Source organism: Giraffa tippelskirchi, chromosome 6 (genome assembly GCF_054371585.1).
Source record: "Giraffa tippelskirchi isolate mGirTip1 chromosome 6, T2T-mGirTip1v1.2.pri, whole genome shotgun sequence".
In the NCBI taxonomy this organism is placed as follows: domain Eukaryota; kingdom Metazoa; phylum Chordata; class Mammalia; order Artiodactyla; family Giraffidae; genus Giraffa; species Giraffa tippelskirchi.
Genome location: NC_137280.1, coordinates 178,854,825 through 178,873,809, shown reverse-complemented (window position 1 = coordinate 178,873,809; position 18,985 = coordinate 178,854,825). Strand labels below are relative to the sequence as shown.

Below are 18,985 nucleotides of genomic sequence, written 5' to 3'. Positions count from 1 at the left end.
GGTTAAAGAACCATTTGTCCCTTAAAAAGGAATAATACTCATCATTTGGATGACACGCACGTAAGTAAAGGGCAAGTTTAATAGGTGGATTGGTTTCATGATCATTACTACCATCAAATAATGAATTGTTCCCCAAGTCTGTGATACACTGCATAGTACAATGAGACACAGTGAAGCCCTAGACAGAAGTTCTTGCCCCAAGAAAACTACAAAACATAATGCTCATTTTCCGAAAATTCTTTCATTAACTACTCTTAGTACAACATGCTGCTGCTGCTGCTAAGTTGCTTCAGTCGTGTCCGACTCTGTGCGACCCCATAGACGGCAGCCACCAGGCTCCGCCATCCGTGGGATTCTCCAGGCAAGAATACTGGAGTGGATTGCCATTTCCTTCTCCACTTAGTACATCATAGAGAACCACAAAAAGTTAAAAGGAATCTTGCTTTTTTTATGAAGACTGTAAGTAATTGGGCTTCCCAGGTGATGCTAGTGGTAAAGAAACTGCCTGCCAAAACAGGAGACATAAGAGACACGGGTTCAATCCCTGGGTTGGAAAGATCCCCTGGAGGAGGACGTGGCAACCCACTCCAGTATTCTTGCCTGGAGAATCCCATGGACAGAGGAGCCTGGCGGGCTACAGTCCAGGGGGTCGCAAAGAGTTGGACACATCTAAAGCAACTTAACACGCATGCACACGCAAGTAACTAGAAGAGACTATAGCAAAGGAAACAGTATACTTAGAGATTGCTTCTATTCACTTACAAGATGTAGGTGATTATTCCTACAGACCACATGTCCACCTCAGGTCCATAGGCACAGCCTCTAAGGATTTCAGGTGCTGCGGAAAGAATGAAAACTGTATTAGAGTTTAAATTCAATATTCACATTTTAGTAACAAGCAATGGAGAAGAAATGAATTCATCAACAGAAACTTCAGAACAGGTTTAGAACCAATCTTCTCTCCCCAAACCGAAGTATGAGGCTACAAATTCTTATGACTATTTCAGTGGAAAAGATTATAGCCTCTCTGTGTTTGGGGTACATAAAAATAAACTTCCTAACTTTAATATCCTACATCAGAACATCACGATACTTTTCAAATCAGCTATATCTGTACTACAAAGGGAGCTTTGTACACAGAAAAGAAAGAAATGAAAGTTCAGCATAGGAAGAGGTAAGAGGCACAGTCAGGCCGCCTGAGGCCTGAGGCGTCCGTGAGCGTGTGTTTCTGACCGCGTGTAGGGCAGGGGCAGGGCGGACGGTGAGAGGGCGGGAGAGTCCAGCGCTGGGGGGCGGACAAGAGCAGGTCCACGTCTCGGCGCGGAGAACCACCCGCGCCGCCGAGCGCAGCTCCGCGGTCCCTCGGGATTAAGGGCGGCGAGAGGGCTTCCCTGCGCGCAGCCAGGCCGCTGCTCTCGGCCTGAAACGCAAGTCTTCTCCGCCCCACAGCGGCCGAGGAGCGCAGACCCAGCTGTGAAACGGAGGGTGACTGGGCCAACGGCTTGCCCTGAGGACCAGAGGTGCTGTTTGCTGGCCCCACTAATAAAGGACGAAACGGGGAAGTGAGAGCTCTGCTCTGTGCGGCAGCGGGGCTCAGGGTTACGGCCCAGAGCAGCCCTTTTCTATTCTGCACAGACGTGCAGCAGGTGTCCCCGGGGTCCCTGGGGAGGAAGCTGAGTGCCGAGTGCTCCCCGAGGGCAGCCCTGAGGGCAGGGCGCCACACTCCTTCCCTCGGGGGCGGGGGAGCAGGCGAGCCAGAGCCCCATCCACGCGGCCTGGGGATGTCAGGAATCGGGGAGACGCCAAGGGGAGCCCCTGAAGGAAGCTGTCCTCAGGTACAGAGGGGACAGAGGTACAGAGAGGACACCGCGGACTTCCCTCTGACTCTTCCCGCTCTGTTTTCTTCTCCCAGGATACCCTCCCTCCTGTAGAAACTGTTGCATAAGACCCAGGAGGTGAAGGGCCTGTGGAAGGGGTGTGCGTCCTAGCGCTCCGCTTGGCAGTTCAGCGAGACGCCCTTGGAGGAGCGGGATCTGGGCTGAGAAGCCTCTCTCATCCACAGGCGACTATTCCTAGAACAGTGTCCTTTTAAGACTTAATTAACATAATTAAGAAAATGCACGCTCAAAGCCAGTACCATCCTGTCAGGTTCGCTCTCATCTCCAGAGCCATCTGTGTCCCACAGACGGTTTCTCTGGGCTCCAGGAGCCTCTGCACTGACCTCCCACTCGCAAAGGCCGTGCTCAGCGTCGGGCGCAGGGAACTGAGGTGAGGCTGCCGCTTTCAGAAGGGCCACCTCCGTCGGGGGCTGAAGGCGCGCACGTATGGCACCGTCAGAGCCACGTACCTCTCCCCAGAGCAAGTCTCCACCGGGGAAGCCTTATCAATCCCATACTGACATTTAAACATACACATGAGATGCTGAGAGTCTCCTATTTTCTGGGTCTTGGTTTTTACCTCTAGTAAATGAATTGCACTAGCTAATTCCCAGGTTTAATCTGGGTTTCAGACGCTGTGATACAAGTGAAGGGAGAGTTGTCAAGAGTCCAGGCAAAAAATGAGGACGGGTGCCCTCCCTGTGCACCTGCTGCGGGACCCTCCCGCCCGGAGAGCCGCTGTGCCTGCCGCCCGCGGGCACCCAGCCTCGGCTCCGGGGAACCCACGCCCAGCCCGCGCGGGCAGAGGCCAGTGGGCGGTCTCTTTCCCTGACTTTGATCCTTGTAGCTCCCAAGCCAAGGGACCCAAACGAAGTGAATACTATGAAACAATGTCCTTTTTGAAACCATGTTACAGGGTTTTTGTACGTTTGTTTTACCTGATGTGGCAATATTTGACCTCCTTTCACAGCACTGGGTGCAACCTTACTTCCCAGAGGCAATTTATTTCCTTGTAAGGCATTATGCTGCAAGATGAGTAAACTGGTGGGATGAAAAGCTAGACTTTCCACAGTGAGGTTGACTGAGACAAAAGGAATATAGAATGTGTTTGTCCTCCATAATAAATTTCTCTTAAAAAGAAATTTTAAAAGGATTTATTATATTCACTATCATAATATAAAATTTGGATGAAATCAACCTAAATGCCTAGACACAATTAGATATTAATACACAGAAACCTTTAAATATTTTTGATCACTAGTTAATAAAACTGTGACTTCAGAGCCAGCAGAACCCACTCTTGTAATCTATGTGAACCCTTTCCAAGCACCAAAAGCTTTTCTATAATAAATTTCAGTCTCTGGCACACCAGTGTTTCAAGTCTCCTATGTATCACATGTCCTTGAGGGTAATTCTACATATTTATGATTTTCTTAAGAGTCAGAAATAGTTGACTACTTCCAATTCAGTTCAACAAAAGGTCAACCAGTCCACCTTTTAATGCTATTCATACAGACATTCCTGGATGTCCTTCATATATTTTATCTCACTGCCAAAATAAGCAAACAAATAAACAAGCAAAATGCAGTGGCAGGGGAATAAAAACATTGAAGGTGTACTACCGTTTTTTATATGTATTTTAGATGATTTAGGGTCCTTCCAGAAATAGCTAATGATCAGTTATCGATTTTCCTGGCAGTTCTTCTAAGTACATTCAAGTTTTCTGCTACTTCCTAAAGTTACCATCATTCGTGTTATTGCTCATTAAACCCTAAATTCTACAGAACTTCCAGGACACCTGACAGTCTAATATCTAGAGATTGAAGGTACATATAAAGTTTGGAATGAATTCATTTTAGTAAATAAAATCACTGTAACTGGAAACGGTTCTAAAATAAGCAGGATTAGGTATAGCCTGTGACATATTGACTGATGCTAGGTTTTCCTTCTCCTAAAGCCCTAAGAGAAAAATAGAGGGATAATTTGGGTGACCGACTGTACTTTTTTTCTTTGGGGCTCCAAAATCACTGCAGATGGTGACTGCAGCCATGAAATTAAGACACTTGCTCCTTGGAAGAAAAGCTATGACAAACCTAGACAGTGTATTAAAAAGCAGAGACATCACTTTGCCAACAAAGGTCTGTCTAGTCAAAGCTATGGTTTTTCCAGTAGTCACGTATGGATATGAGAGTTGGACTATAAAGAAAGCTGAGTGCTGAAGAATTGATGCTTTTGAACTGTGGTGTTGGAGAAGACTCTTGAGAGTCCCTTGGACTGCAAGGAGATCCAACCAGTCCATCCTAAAGGAAATCAGTCCTGAATATCCATTGGAAGGACTGATGCTGAAGCTGAAACTCCAATCCTTTGGCCACCTGATGCGAAGAGCTCATTTGAATCCTCATTTGACAAGACTTTGATGCTGGGGAAGATTGAGGGCAGGAGGAGAAGGGGAGGACAGAGGATGAGATGGTTGGATGGCATCACCGACTCAATGGACATGAGTTTGAGTAAGCTCCGGGAGTTGGTGATGGACAGGGAGGCCTGGCGTGCTGCGGTCCATGGGGTCAGAAAGAGTCAGACACGACTGAGCGACTGAACTGAACTGACTGAACCTTCATTTTGTTGGTGCCCTAGATAAGCATGATCCCTTCCTACCTACAGAGTTAAAACTACAGAGCAGCATTCTTTGTCGGAAGACTTTTTCAAACTGTTAACTGTTTTGAGAAAGCCAAATCCAAGGGAGACCAGGCACATGAAATCAACAAGTTTATTCACTCACTCATTCAATAGATGGTGAACTGCATTTGTTAAGCACATGCCACGTGACAAGTGCTGTGGATGATGCTGGGGAATGATGGGGAGTTACAGAGAACAAGTCTCCACTACCACAGAGCTTACCCTTTGCTGACCGAGAAGACCGCACGAAGAAACACAAGAGTGGCAACTGGCAGTGTTTGGGGGGACAGTGTCTGTAACAGAGGGTTGCCCTGGTCAGAAAGATCAAGAAAGGTATTCAGAGAAAGCGAAGTTTAAACAGACGTGAAAGATCTAGAGAAGCTAACCAGGCAAAGGGGGAGAGGTAGTGGCTGAGGAAACAGAAGAGGGCTCCCTGAAGAAAGCAAAGGCAATGAGACCAAGGGGCAGGAAGAGCCTGGGACTCGGGACGGGAGGGGTCGGGCGGTGCGGCTCAACCCGCCCCAGGGCGCCCGCGGGCAGCTCAAGGCCCCTGCGGGTTCCACTTCATCAGAGCTTTGTTGGTGTTGTTCATTTGTTTTTAAATTCTCTCCTACATTTTCATTTTGACCATTCAAAACATATAGGAAATACAGTCAATATTTTCTAATGACTATAAATGGAGTATAATGTATAAAAATTTTGAATCACCATGTTGTACACCTGAAACTAACACAATATTGTCCATCAATTATACTTCAGTTAAAAAATAGAAAAGATTTATTTTCACCCTAAAGCCCGAATCTGACTTTATGGAAGTACAGGGGACAGACAGACACAGTGGGGCTCTCACTGCAGAGGCTGATCTTGAATTCAGAGCCTCCTGGGGCCGTAGAAATCCACAGCACCCTCAGCATCTAGCAACTCCTCTAAGCACTGCCTCTAGGGATTGAGCAGGAGGAGGGAGAGGGTTTATCCGCCAGAAGCGGAAGAGCTTGTTTGGACCTCCTCTGCTCCTTTCCGCTTCCCAGCTGGGCCAGGCGGACCCCGGAGGAGGATGCCTCCAGGGCGCCTCCTACAGGCTCACAGAGCTTACCGGCTCCTACGGTGCCCACGGCGGGGCTTTTCTGAGCATTGGTACCGTGTGTGGTCCTCTGTTATGGGGTCACATACATTTGGCAAGAATCAGGAACAACTTTTCAACTTTGTCAAGGGAAATTTTTGCTTTGACAATAGAGAAGACAGGTAATGTCCCAGCGCTGTACGCGGAATGCTATAACAAAGGTATGGAAGGGATCATTCTGGGGTTGGGGGGGGGTTGCCTCTGGCTAGGAGCAGCGTGTCAGTTTACTGCATGAACCTCAGAACACTGTCACTTCAATACATGCCTTGCTGTGGAAGGCTGAGAACAAGAGAGGAGGCGTTTGGAGCCTCGGACACTTCAGTTATTTACCACTTGCTAGTGTAGAGCAAGGAAAAACGTCTGAAGGATGTTTTGAGACATAAGTGATAGGGTCTTTATGTTCTAATGCATCCTTTCTATTTTCCTTGGCTCTTTTACACTTCAAACATCAGTCAATCCAACTCTCACTAATGTTCTTCATTTCAGCTGTTAAAGAAGTCTTCCTTGCCACATGAATTGTATGACATTTCTTTTTGTATAAATCTTATAAATGGGTGAAGAAAGAGCCTGTTTGTTTTCCTCACTTCACTTTTTTGTTTTTTAAATGATACCCTGAAGAGAAAATCAAATATCCTAGAACATCTAGTGCTTTCAGAAGCAGACAAAAGAAACACGGCTTATTTTCATCACCCTGTGCGAGTTTCATTTCTATGAAAGTGACTTTTCTGTGATTCCCTTGAGTTCCCCCATCTTGGAGTAATCACTATTTGTTCCAAATCTTAATCATACTGAATCTCCTGGTCACTTGAAAGCTGTGACGGATGCTGGCTGAGGGATAGCAAAGGAGCGTCAACTGTTGAAAAGCTATCTTTCCATTTTTGTGGGAAAAGGCAGAGTGTAAATAAATACACCATATAATTAATTATCTCATCCTAATAGTAACATTGTATAAGAATCTCTTTTTTATATGACGATGCAGATATAAAGTAATGGATTTAGCATTCAAACCGTCTCATGTGTTAAGTTGGAAAATACTGTGTTTTTCTCTAAAGGAACTATACACCTTACTGATAATTATCAGCGATAATTCTTTCTGAAGCTTTTACTCTTTATTTTATCCTTATCCTTTCTGTAGCAAACACTCTAAAATGGAACATCCTGTGGGTGTTGAGGGCCCAAATGGTGCATTTTAAGCGAGTCTCCTACCCACGCGCCGTCAATCAGCTCTCTGACCCCTTTTCCTCCCGGCCCTCCACCCGCACATACGCAATAATAGAGCTGAATCCTCACAGCAGGCGATTCACCGGCACAGTTGGTTCTGTTCTTGAAGTAGAGTCGTACAATTATAAGGAAGAGGGCGCAGAAAATGATTTGCAATACTGAGACCAAGAAGTTAAGGATTTCCAGTACATTAAAAGACTGTCTCTAATGCAGATCCAGAGCCCAGATCCATGGACGCAGAGAGGGGAGGGAGAAGGGGGGATGAAAGGAGACAGGAGCACGGAGACACACACACTGCCGTGCGTCGAACAGAGAGCCGGCGAGGACCTGCTGCGGCGGGCGAGCGTGCACGGGCTCCGCGATGACTCGGGGCGGGCGGGGACCCCCGCACACCTGCGGCCGACGCACGCGGATGCGTGGCAGAAACCAGCGCAATACTGTAAAGCAACTATCCTTCAACTGAAAATAAATGTATTAAAAAAAGGCTGTCTCTAAACTGAAGGGAGCAGGAGAAGTGAGGCGGTGACGTTGGGGACAATCTCTTTAGACTCCATGTTACCAGCCATCTCAGGTCAAAATATAGTTGGTTAAGTGCTTGTTTTGCAGCTTAGTTGACACATACAGAATACATACAGGGATTCTGTGGGAATACCATTTAATACCGTATGGGTGATGAGGAAATCTGCAGGGCTCTCTCCTCTGTCCCTGTCGATGGCCCTGACCCTGGGGGACGCGTAGGCAGGTCTGTGACCATCTCCCACGCGAGGGAGGCGGCTGCTTCTGTGAGCCCCTTAACCGCTGACAGCTCTAGGTGGTAGACCACGGTTGTGTGCCCTGAGCCCCAGACGGGTGTCTTACCGCAGCTATTCATTCCGAGCTCTGCCCTGTTGGACCGTTTGAATGGTAACGCGCGGTCTCTTCCCTTCTCCCTGGCCTCCTGAAGCTGATGCTGCCTGGGCATCAATGGGGATCACTTCCTTTTCTGCTCCGGGGATGCTGGACAGTCTCGTGACTTTAAGTAGCATCCACACACTGACACCAACAGCCACGTCCTGGCTTCTGAACCTCAGACACATCCGCCCGGGGTTGTCTCACAGCACCTCACGGCCACCAGCCCCACACCTGCTGCTCGGGAGGCGGCCCACCCCAGGGAGGGCAGCCCTGTCCTCCCCCGTGGGGCTCTAGGGCCTCAGACTGCTCCCCTTCTGTGCTCCCCCTTCTGTTACACACCCGCCAGCCGCCTCCTCCTCGCGGGCCAGCGTGCTCTTCCTCGGGGCTGGTGCGCTCGGTCCCTACCCCTGGAGTCGTCTTTCCCGGGGTGTCTATACCGCGTACTCACTCCCTTACCGCTTCCAAGGCTGTGATCTCTTCTCCTGTGAAGCCTTCACCGCTCACCCTGTTGAAATATTAACTCAGCTCCCAGCACTTCCTGTCCTCTTCCCCAACTCTAGGTTCTTCCACAGAAATTCTCTTTTTATATAGTTTACACATTTATTCTGTTTATTGTTTGTCTTCTCCCACTAAAATTTACCTTCCTTAAAGAATTTTTTCACTGCTGTATCTCGAGCACTTAGAATGGTGCCCAGTGCATAATAAGAACATAGTAAATATTAATCACATGAAACAAAACTAAAGTTCTACAGAACACCCTTTCTTTAGCTCTACTATCAGACGACACAAAGGCCCTGAGAGACTCATTTTCCTCTAAGTTTAAAACTTCCCAAACAGTTCTGAGTCCCTGTGCTCCGGAAGGTCACGACCAAGATGAGCAACACCCCTACTCACCACTCTTGGCTCATCGCCAGCTTCACTCTCCCTCTACCGGCACCTCTTCGTCTGGACCAGGCACTGCAAGCGTGCCTGGGACAGTCTACGCTGGCCTGGGACACAGCCCATCTCAGGGAAAAGAGCTGGGCTGTGCTCAGGAAGTGGCGATGGGTTCGGGGCCAGCCTGCCTGGCGTTCTCGCCTTCTCCCTCAAGCCTTTCCTGCCCGATCTCACCGTCCACGAGCCCGGAGACCCGCGGGCACACACAGTAGCCAGTCAGGGAGGGACTTCTAGGCAGTGCAGGCAACATTGTACTACATACTTATCTCTTACAGTGTTTTTTATTTTTTTAAAGTTCATTGAAAAAGAAAGTCATCATTGTGGCTATTTAATTAGTTCCCAAGTGAGATAATTCCCTGCATGATTAGACGACCAAGGTAATTCAGTTCAGTTCTGTTCAGTCGCTCAGTCGTGTCCGATTCTTTGTGACCCCATGGACTGCAGCATGCCAGGCCTCCCTGTCCATCACCAACTCCCTGAGTCCACCCAAACCCATGTCCATCCAGTCGGTGATGCCATCCAGCCATCTAATCCTCTGTCCTCCCCTTCTCCTCCTGCCCTCAATCTTCCCCAGCATCAAAGTCTTTTCAAATGAGGATTCAAATGAGCTCTTCGCATCAGGTGGCCAAAGGATTGGAGTTTCAGCTTCAGCATCAGTCCTTCCAATGGATATTCAGGACTGATTTCCTTTAGGATGGACTGGTTGGATCTCCTTGCAGTCCAAGGGACTCTCAAGAGTCTTCTCCAACACCACAGTTCAAAAGCATCAATTCTTTGTAGCTCAGCTTTCTTTATAGTCCAACTCTCACATCCATACGTGACTACTGGAAAAACCATAGCCTTGACTAGACGGACCTTTGTTGGCAAAGTAATGTCTCTGCTTTTTAATATGTTGCCTAGGTTGGTCATAACTTTCCTTCCAAGGAGTAAGCATCTTTTAATTTCATGGCTGCAATCACCATCTGCAGTGATTTTGGAGCCCAGAAAAATGAAGTCAGCCACTGTTTCCACTGTTTCCCCATCTATCTGCCATGAAGTGATGGGACCGGATGCCATGATCTTAGTTTTCTGAATGTTGAGCTTTAAGCCAACTTTTTTGCTCTCCTCTTTCATCTTCATCAAGAGGCTCTTTAGATCTTCTTCACTTTCTGCCATAAGGGTGGTGTCATCTGCATATCTGAGGTTATTGATATTTCTCCCGGCAATCTTGATTCAGCTTGTGTTTCTTCCAGCCCAGCGTTTCTCATGATGTACTCTGCATATAAGTTAAATAAGCAGGGTGACAATATACAGCCTTGACATACTCCTTTTCCTATTTGGAACCAGTCTGTTGTTCCATGTCCAGTTCTAACTGTTGCGTCCTGACCTGCATACAGGTTTCTCAAGAGGCAGGTCAGGTGGTCTGGTATTCCCATCTCTTTCAGAATTTTCCACAGTTTATTGTGATCCACACAGTCAAAGGCTTTGGCATAGTCAATAAAGCAGAAATAGATGTTTTTCTGGAACTCTCTTGCTTTTTTGATGATCCAGAGGATATTGGCAATCTGATCTCTGGTTCCTCTGCCTTTTCTAAAACCGGCTTGAACATCTGGAAGTTCATGGTTCATGTATTGCTGAGGCCTGGCTTGGAGAATTTTAAGCATTACTTTACTAGCATGTAAGATGAGTGCAATTGTGCGGTAGTTTGAGCATTCTTTGGCATTGCCTTTCTTTGGGATTGGAATGAATGACCTTTTCCAGTCCTCTGGCCACTGCTGAGTTTTCCAGATTTGCTGGCATATTGAGTGCAGCACTTTCACAGCATCACCTTTGAGGATTTGAAGTAGCTCAACTGGAATTCCATCACCTCCACTAGCTTTGTTCATAGTGATGCTTCCTTAGGCCCACTTGACTTCACATTCCAGGATGTCTGGCTCTAGGTGAGTGATCACACCATCGTGATTGTCTGAGTTGTGAAGAACTTTTTTGTACAGTTCTTCTGTGTATGCTTGCCACCTCTTCTTAATATCTTCTGCTTCTGTTAGGTCCCTACCATTTCTGTCCTTTATTGAGCCCATCTTTGCATGAAATGTTCCCTTGTTATCTCTAATTTTCTTGAAGTGATCTCTAGTCTTTCCCATTCTATTGTTTTCCTCTATTTCTTTGCATTGATCGCTGAGGAAGGCTTTCTTGTCTATCCTTGCTATTCTTTGGAACTCTGCATTCAAATGGGTACATCTTTCCTTTTCTCCTTTGCTTTTCGCTTCCCGTCTTTTCAGGCAAATTTGGCCTTGGAGTACAGAATGAAGCAGGGCAAAAGCTAATAGAGTTCTCCCAGGAGAATGCACTGGTCATAGCAAACACCCTCTTCCAACAACACAAGAGAAGACTCCACCCATGGACATCACCAGATGGTCGACACCGAAATCAGATTGATTATGTTCTTTGTAGCCAAAGATGGAGAAGCTCTATACAGTCAGCAAAAACAAGACCAGGAGCTGACTGTGGATCAGATCATGAACTCCTTATTGCCAAATTCAGACTGAAATTGAAGAAAGTGGAGAAAACCACTAGACCATTCAGGTATGACCTTAATCAAATCCCTTATGACTACAGAGTAGGAGTGAGAAATAGATTTAAACGACTAGATCTGATAGACAGAATGCCTGATGAACTACGGATGGAGGGTCGTGACATTGTACAGGAGACCAAGGTAATTGCATACTCTAATTATTTCACTTTTAGCTATTTAGTCTTCTAGAAATGAACAAAGACATGAAACTATTTTGAAAGTTTGTAGTTTAAACTATTAGATTTACATCTTTTATGTCATTTAAATTTTCCAATATTTTTCATGGTAATGTGTCTGCATGTAAACAGAAATCTCTTCTGACTGTAGACTGCTGAAAAAATTGTAATTCTGGTACAGTGAATGGAATAGGTTATTTCTTTAGAATATAGCAATGTGGTAACAAACTAGGATTATCCCTATAATAATGAGACCTGGCAAATGCCAAGAGGAAATAAATTCTTAATAGCTTCTAGACCCTGAATATATTACCATATGTGGAACAGATTACCAGTCCAAGTTCGATGCATGAAACAGGGCACTCAAAGCTGGTGTACTGGGACAACCCAGAGGGATGGGGTGGGGAGGGAGGTGGGAGGGGGCTCAGGATGGGGGGACACATGTATACTGGAGGCTGATTCATGTCAACGTATGGCAAAACCCACTACAATACTGTAAAGTAATTAGCCTCCAATTAAAATAAATAATTTTAAAAAGGAAAGATTATAAAACAAAATAAATGTTTAAAACTAAAACAGAGGCTAATTATGCCTTCAAAAAGTAAAATAAAAATTAGTATAAAATTATTAAATCATATTTATTTTGACTGTGTAGCAGAGAAGAGAATATAGCAACATTTACTGTTCTCTAAAGCACTCAAGTTTTATTCCTGTTTGATTTTTGCTATTTTCTGAAAAACAAAACAAAACAAAAACATCAACAAAAAAGTTCAAATTAAAAAACCCTCAAATAAAATTCTTTGTACAATCTCAAAAAAAAAAGAATGTAGATAAATACACAAGTAGGAATATAAAATATGAAGATACATAATTTAGTTAACTAAGCCTATGAATAAATTAGATAAGTGATAATAGACAGAAATATTCTTTTATGTAGCCACTTCCATACTGGTTTCTTTTCTACTCCAACAGCTTGTATTTCTTGTCTATAATGGGCATGGGTACATTTCAGTTCAGTTAAATTCAGTCATTCAGTTGTGTCTGACTTTTTGCAACCCCATGGACTGCAGCACACCAGGCCTCCCTGTCCATCACCAACTCCCGGAGTTTACTCAAACTCATGTCCATTGAGTCGGTGATGTCATCCAACCATCTCATCCTCTGTCGTCCCCTTCTCCTCCTGCCTTCAATCTTTCCCAGCGTCAGGGTCTTTTGCAATGAGTCCGTTCTTCACGTCAGGTGGCCAAAGTATTGGAGTTTCAGCTTTAGCACCAGTCCTTCCAATTAACATTCAGGACTGATTTCCTTTAGGATGGACTGGTTGGATCTCCTTGCAGTCCAAGGGACTCTCAAGAGGCTTCTCCAACACCACAGTTCAAAAGCATCAATTCTTTGACACTCAGCTTTCCTTATAGTCCAACTCTCACATCCATACATGACTACTGGAAAAATCATAGCTTTGACTAGACAGACCTTTGTTGGCAAAGTAACGTCTCTGCTTTTTAATATGCTGTCTAGCTTAGTCATAGCTTTTCTTCCAAGAAGCAAGCATCTTTTAATTTCATGGCTGTAGTCACCATATGCAGAACACCCACAAACTTCAAGCTTTAAATATCTGAACCAGTTAAGATATTCTGGAAGTAGTATTGCATAATGACATTGTAGCACATTTATCAGGAGCCATGCCCAATGGAATTTTTTTCTTGAGACCTATTTCTATTCCCAACAGATTTCGAGAATTTCTTCAACGTTGAATACTTCATGGAGTATTTCAGAGTATTAGTCATTGATTGCATTTATCTGAATCACAAATTTTAGTTTTCTGGCCTGGAGTTCTGTTCCAACTGGGCACATTTCCCAGGAAATAATGAGTATTTGGTTAAACACGCAGTATCTGTGATCTTTTTTCCTTTGAGATTTTTTTATAGGAGAACTCTGTGTTATTAATAGCCTGGGGCAAATGTTCTGTAAGTGAGACTGATTGGATAGCTTTCCTTTTTTTAATTTCCTAACAAATGACACATGGTATAACATAAATACCCACTCTCTCCAAAGATGTAATTGAAAAATCCTTCAAGAAATCAGACACAGTGTACATAAGAATAATTCACGTAGGATGCAATCATCCTTACATCAAGCAAGAAACAAGCTCAGCCCTCCCTTCTCTGTCACCATCCAAGTTAAATGCAAAGTCTCTGTGTAAAGTCATGCTTTTCATAGCATGACTGTGATTTCCGCCAGTCTTGTACTTGAATCTCATTTTCAGCTCTTTCTATAAATGGACAGTTCCCTCCTCACCCAAATATTCTCAGAAGGCTACATGGAAAACTGATGCTCACAATGATGACTTTCTTTTTGCAATGAACTTAAAAACAAAAAACAAACACCAGTACTTATATATGGTGTGGGGAGAAGGGCTGGAATTGAGGGTGATCCTTGAAGAGCGCTTCAGCCTTACCTATAAAAGGTCTCATTGTTTGTGAGACAGATGAATAGAAATATTATTATATCAAGTTGAAACAATTCAAATCCCTGCACCTTTTCTCTGCTCTAGGTCGCCTGTTGCCTGTGTCCTGGTGTTACCGGGTCCTTAGAATCCTGCCCCCTTCCCTGCCCCCTCTTGGGGTTAATATTCTATTGTATTTCCTTTGGATCAAGAGACTGTATGAATATACATGTCTGTTCATATATATTATGAACCCTGCTTTTTAAATTAAGTACATCAAAATTTCCTGTTTTTTATTTCTAAGCCTGCCTCGGCCCCTATAATTTCAATGTAAGTCTATCACTTCAGAGACCGAAAGCACTTTTATTTTCTCTCTAACCCCCTCCTGCCACAGCGTCCTTGCTGCTTCCTTCTCCTGTTGTGTGGTTCAGCAAATCACGCCTTCCTGGGGAGCCTCTACCTCTAGCAGAGTGGATGGATTCCTCCATCTCCTTCAACCAATGGGGGAACTTTTACCCCATCACACAGCCTCAAGGGTGATATGGATAACTTCAGGGAAAAAAACAAATGGAACACAAGCCTCTCTTACGAGACAGCATTGCCTTAAGAGCATTGTCTTATAAGATGGCAAAGCAAGAGTTTGAAATAGTATTTTTATAATAATTTTATGTTAAAAAATAAATGACTGGATTGACAGGAAAGAGCACCTACAATAGCTTTCTAATTTGTCTTCTTTGATCTCTCTCAGATCCATCTGTCATAATGTCATTATCAAGTTATTCATAAAATAGACTTGATTTTAAAATATAATTGTTCTGATGAGGAACCTTTGTTAGGTCAATATTATCCGCCAAAGCAAGTCTCAATCCCTTAGCCTAGTGCACAGATTCTGTTAAAATTTGGTGCATCTTACTTTCCCAAGTACATCTGCATTCTCGTTACCAAAGACTCTGTACTGTAGTCATGCAAAGCGACGAGCAGCAAACAGTCCGCAAACAGTCCCTGGAGCTGCCGGATGCCGACACCCCCGACTGCTCTCTTCCTGCGCTTGCTGAGGAAGAAGGCCTGTGGCCACCTCTTCACTCCCTGAGCTCCTACTAATTCTCCAGTGTCCCTCCTCTGTAAAGCCCCACCTACGAAGGATTAACTATTGCCTCCCCTCTGCATCCTTGAGCCTTAGGCTCAGATAAATATGTAATTTATCACAACCAATTCTGATTTATCCTGTACAGCTTTTTCTTCTTTTACAGTCTATGAGATCCTTGAAGGGCAAGATCATACTCTGTTCACTCATAATCTCGGTGACTAACATGGAGTCTATTAACACCTTCAATGTTCATTTTATCAGTGAATGAATCATTCATTCATAGTGAATCAATATGAATCAATCATTCATTCATAGAATGACCAGACTGAAAACCACAATCACAGAAAACTAACCAATCTGATCACATGGACCACAGCCTCCTCTAACGCAATGGAACTATGAGCCACACCGTGTAGGGCCACCCAAGACGGACGGGTCATGGTGGAGAGTTCTGACAAAACGTGGTCCACTGGAGAAGGGAATGGCAAACCACTTCAGTATTCTTGCCTTGAGAACCCCATGAACAGTATGAAAAGGCAAAAAGATAAGACAATGAATGATGAACTCTCCAGGTAGGTAGGTGCCTAATATGATGAAATGGTTGGATGGCATCACCAACTCAATGGACATGAGTGTGAGTAAACGCTGGAAGCTGTTGATGGACAGGGAGGCCTGGCATGCTGCAGTCCATGGGATCGCAAAGAGTCAGACACGACTGAGCAACTGAACTGACTGACTGAGAATGACCATTTTGTACTGTCACAAGAAAGACTTGCTCTTATCACTATTATTAATAAGCTGTTGAAAGGACTCTGCTATCTCAGTCATGGAAGGGACCCCAAGAGGTCACTAGGGTAATTTCTCCCTCATCTTTCCATTTCAGGGCTGCTCAATTCTCAGAGGATTTCTCCAACCTACCTATCTCCCTGGAATACTTAGTATTCAGTATTAGATAGCAATTACTAAGTTGCCCACCAGCTTTACTGATGTGGGAAACCCTTAATTTGTTGTCTCATTCTTTCCTCAATCCTCTTTCAATGCTTCTGTCAACTGGTCAGCAATTAAGGGTCAAAAATGGGCAACCCCATTTGGTATATTGTCCTGAATTCAGGGTTCTTCTTTTCCCCATGTTGTTGGAGATCTGGAAGCAGGAAAGAAATTCAGGGTGAGGTCAAATGAGGACACATGAACTAGAGTAAGGAAAAGTTCATATGGCATGATTAGAAGGGAAGGTGATGGACGGGTTGTCAGGTAACAGTTCTAAGGAAAATAAAAATATAAAAACAGAACAAGAGGATGGCTAAAGGGAACATACTGGAATGGTTCCCACATGTTTTCTGAGAGTGAAAATCTCACTCGTAAGCCTGTGGTAGAGATAGTTGTCTGACGCAGCACTCACTCTACGTAACAGACCCTGAGTTCACGCGGGGCCACAGCACGCCCAGTAAGGGACGTATTGCCAGTTTCTCTGGTCTTCTGGGGCTGGAACTAAGTACTGACGAGTAAGATATAAGTGGAAGTGACACGTGGGGCTTCCAGAAGTCCCTTTAACATGAAAATGTGCTTTCTTAGTGTTTATTTCTTCTGGTTGTGTAGAATGCACATGTAATGACTGATTTCAAGCAGTCATTTTGGACTGTGAGGAAACATACTCAGGAATGGTAGAGTAAGACAGAAAAAGTCTGAACCCCTGACACTGAGATCCACCACACCTGCAGAGCCATAGCTGTGGAACCCACCCGGACTGCCTACCTCCAGATCGCCAGTCTATCAGAGAAATCAACATCTGTCTTATGTTTGGAGAAAGTAGAAATAGTGACAGATTTTATTTTCCTGGGCTCCAAAATCACTGTGGATGGTGACTGTAGCCATGAAATTAAAGGATGCTTGCTCCTTGGAAGAAAAGCTATGACAAACCTAGACAGCATATTAAAAAGCAGAGACATCGTTTTGCTGACAAAGGTCCATATAGTCAAAGCTATGGTTTTTCCAGTAGTTATGAATGGATATGAGAGTTGGACCATAAAGAAGGCTGAGCACCGAAGAATTCATACTTTGCAGCTGTGGTGCTGGAAAAGACTCTTCAGAGTCCCTTAGACAGCAAGGAGATCAAACCAGTCCATCCTAAAGGAAATCAATCCTGAATATTCACTGGAAGAACTGATGCTGAAACTGAAGCTCCAATACTTTGGATACCTGATGTGAGGAACTGACTCACTGGAAAAGACCCTGATGCCAGGAAAGATTGAGAGCAGGAGGAGAAGGGGGTGGCAGAGGATGAGATGGTTGGATGGCATCTCCGACTCGACGGACATGGGTTTGAGCAAGCCCCGGGAGGTAACGAGGGACATTTCCTGTCTTTCTGTGCTGCCGTCCATAGGGTGGCAGAGAGTCAGACATGACTGAGCGACCAAGTAACAACGTTCAGATTTTCACTTCTTACAATGACCAATACTTCTGAGGTTTCAAACATTAAAATAGAGAACATTTTAAACTGAAAGCTGTAAATGATATATATTGCTATGAAGGGAAACTATATTGATTTTCCTATGTTGCTTTTTTGATTAGTGTGATGCGTGTGTGCTCAGCTGTGTCTGACTCTTGGCGACCCCATGGACTACAGCCTCCCAGACTCCTCTGTCCATGGGATTACCCCAGCAAGAGCACTGGAGTGGGTTGGCTCCTCCTCCTTCCATAATTCTGTTTTTTCTCATCCCTGATCCTCTAGTAACTAGATTTGGACTCTTGAGGAAGTCCTACTCTTGTGACCTCGGTAACATGAGCATGCTACTAGCTGAGCACTGAAGTCCCTTCCAGCACTAACATCCTGTGCATTTAATCATGCATTGCCTTCAGTGGCTTTCTCAGTGCACTGCCCCAGTCTGATTTCTGCAAATTCAAAAGTTGTGAAAATGAGTTAGTAATGGAGTTCTTATGTGTCTGCTTATGAGATGAAGTGACTAACAAATATAAATCCCATAGAAGAATAAGACAGATAACGCGAAAACCGCCCTTCTCCTAGGTTTCCACAATGGCCTTTCCACGAGCATAACATGGCATTCCTCGAGGTGTACGTGTTTGGTTTCACATCTGTTCCCCTACAGATTCTGAGCCCATGGGGGTGGCAGAGGGGGCGAGAAAATGCATCTTCCTGGTGCCAAGCATTGACTTGAATACAGCAGGTGATTTTGCTGAACATATGAGTAAGTGAAGGAAGATTTGTATAAAAGGACGATGGCCCTAAGAGAAAATGATAGCTAGTTTTATGACTGGTAACTTGAAATCTTGTCTCTTTTCTTTGTAATACAGATTTTAATTAATTTGTGATGTATTCATGAGTTAGAAAAACTTCAGAAATTCTTGATAATTTTTACAAGCTTTATTGGCTTTTAGGTTGTTGCCAGATTAAGAGAGTCATCAAGAAAAAAAAAGGGGGGGCAAGCTTCATGCTGTCTTGGATCAAACGCTATTGTTCTGTCTTACAACTGTGGACTGTACCCAGGGTGCCTTCAGCCCATTCCGGGATGCTGGGAGGATGGGCAAGGATGCGAGGACTGTGTCATCTCCGGGGACTCTGGCTGGGAAACCCCACCAACAGCCCTTCTCCTAGTCAGGCTAGACCAGGGCCATCAATGAGAACTAGGGGCCACCCTCTCTCCCTGCAGTCCTGCACACCATTAGAATGAATGACATGTCTCCTCACACACCTTCCTAACAAAAAGCAAGTGAGTGAAGTGACTAAGGGTTCATGGCTTTAATCCCAATCACAAAGATATTTCCCTGTCTTTTTCCCTGGAGACTCTGTTTCTACTGCTGAGTGGGGTAAGAGCAGCTGCTCCCTGAAAGGCAGGCGCACAGTTCCTGTTCCTTCTCCTGGGTCCCCCCTCCCTCCTGTCCTGCAGGGGTGCCCTAAAATCAACATGATTGAACCCCTCATGCAGAACAAGAGGTAGTCTGAGTGTCATTTATAAATGCCTTCCTCATGGAGACTCATATCAAATTAT

At 44.7% G+C, this 18,985-nt stretch overlaps 1 protein-coding gene across 5 annotated transcripts in view; it reads right to left on the bottom strand.

Annotated features, from left to right (window-relative positions):
- Nucleotides 1-18,985, bottom strand: part of CAMK4 (calcium/calmodulin dependent protein kinase IV) — a 227,221-nt gene that overhangs the window by 12,020 nt on the left and 196,216 nt on the right. For all 5 annotated transcript variants that reach the window (XM_081501518.1, XM_081501519.1, XM_081501521.1 and 2 more), the window contains one exon: nucleotides 763-838. In XM_081501518.1, coding sequence (XP_081357644.1) covers nucleotides 763-838 — 76 coding nt within the window. The remainder of the gene's footprint in view (nucleotides 1-762; nucleotides 839-18,985) is intronic.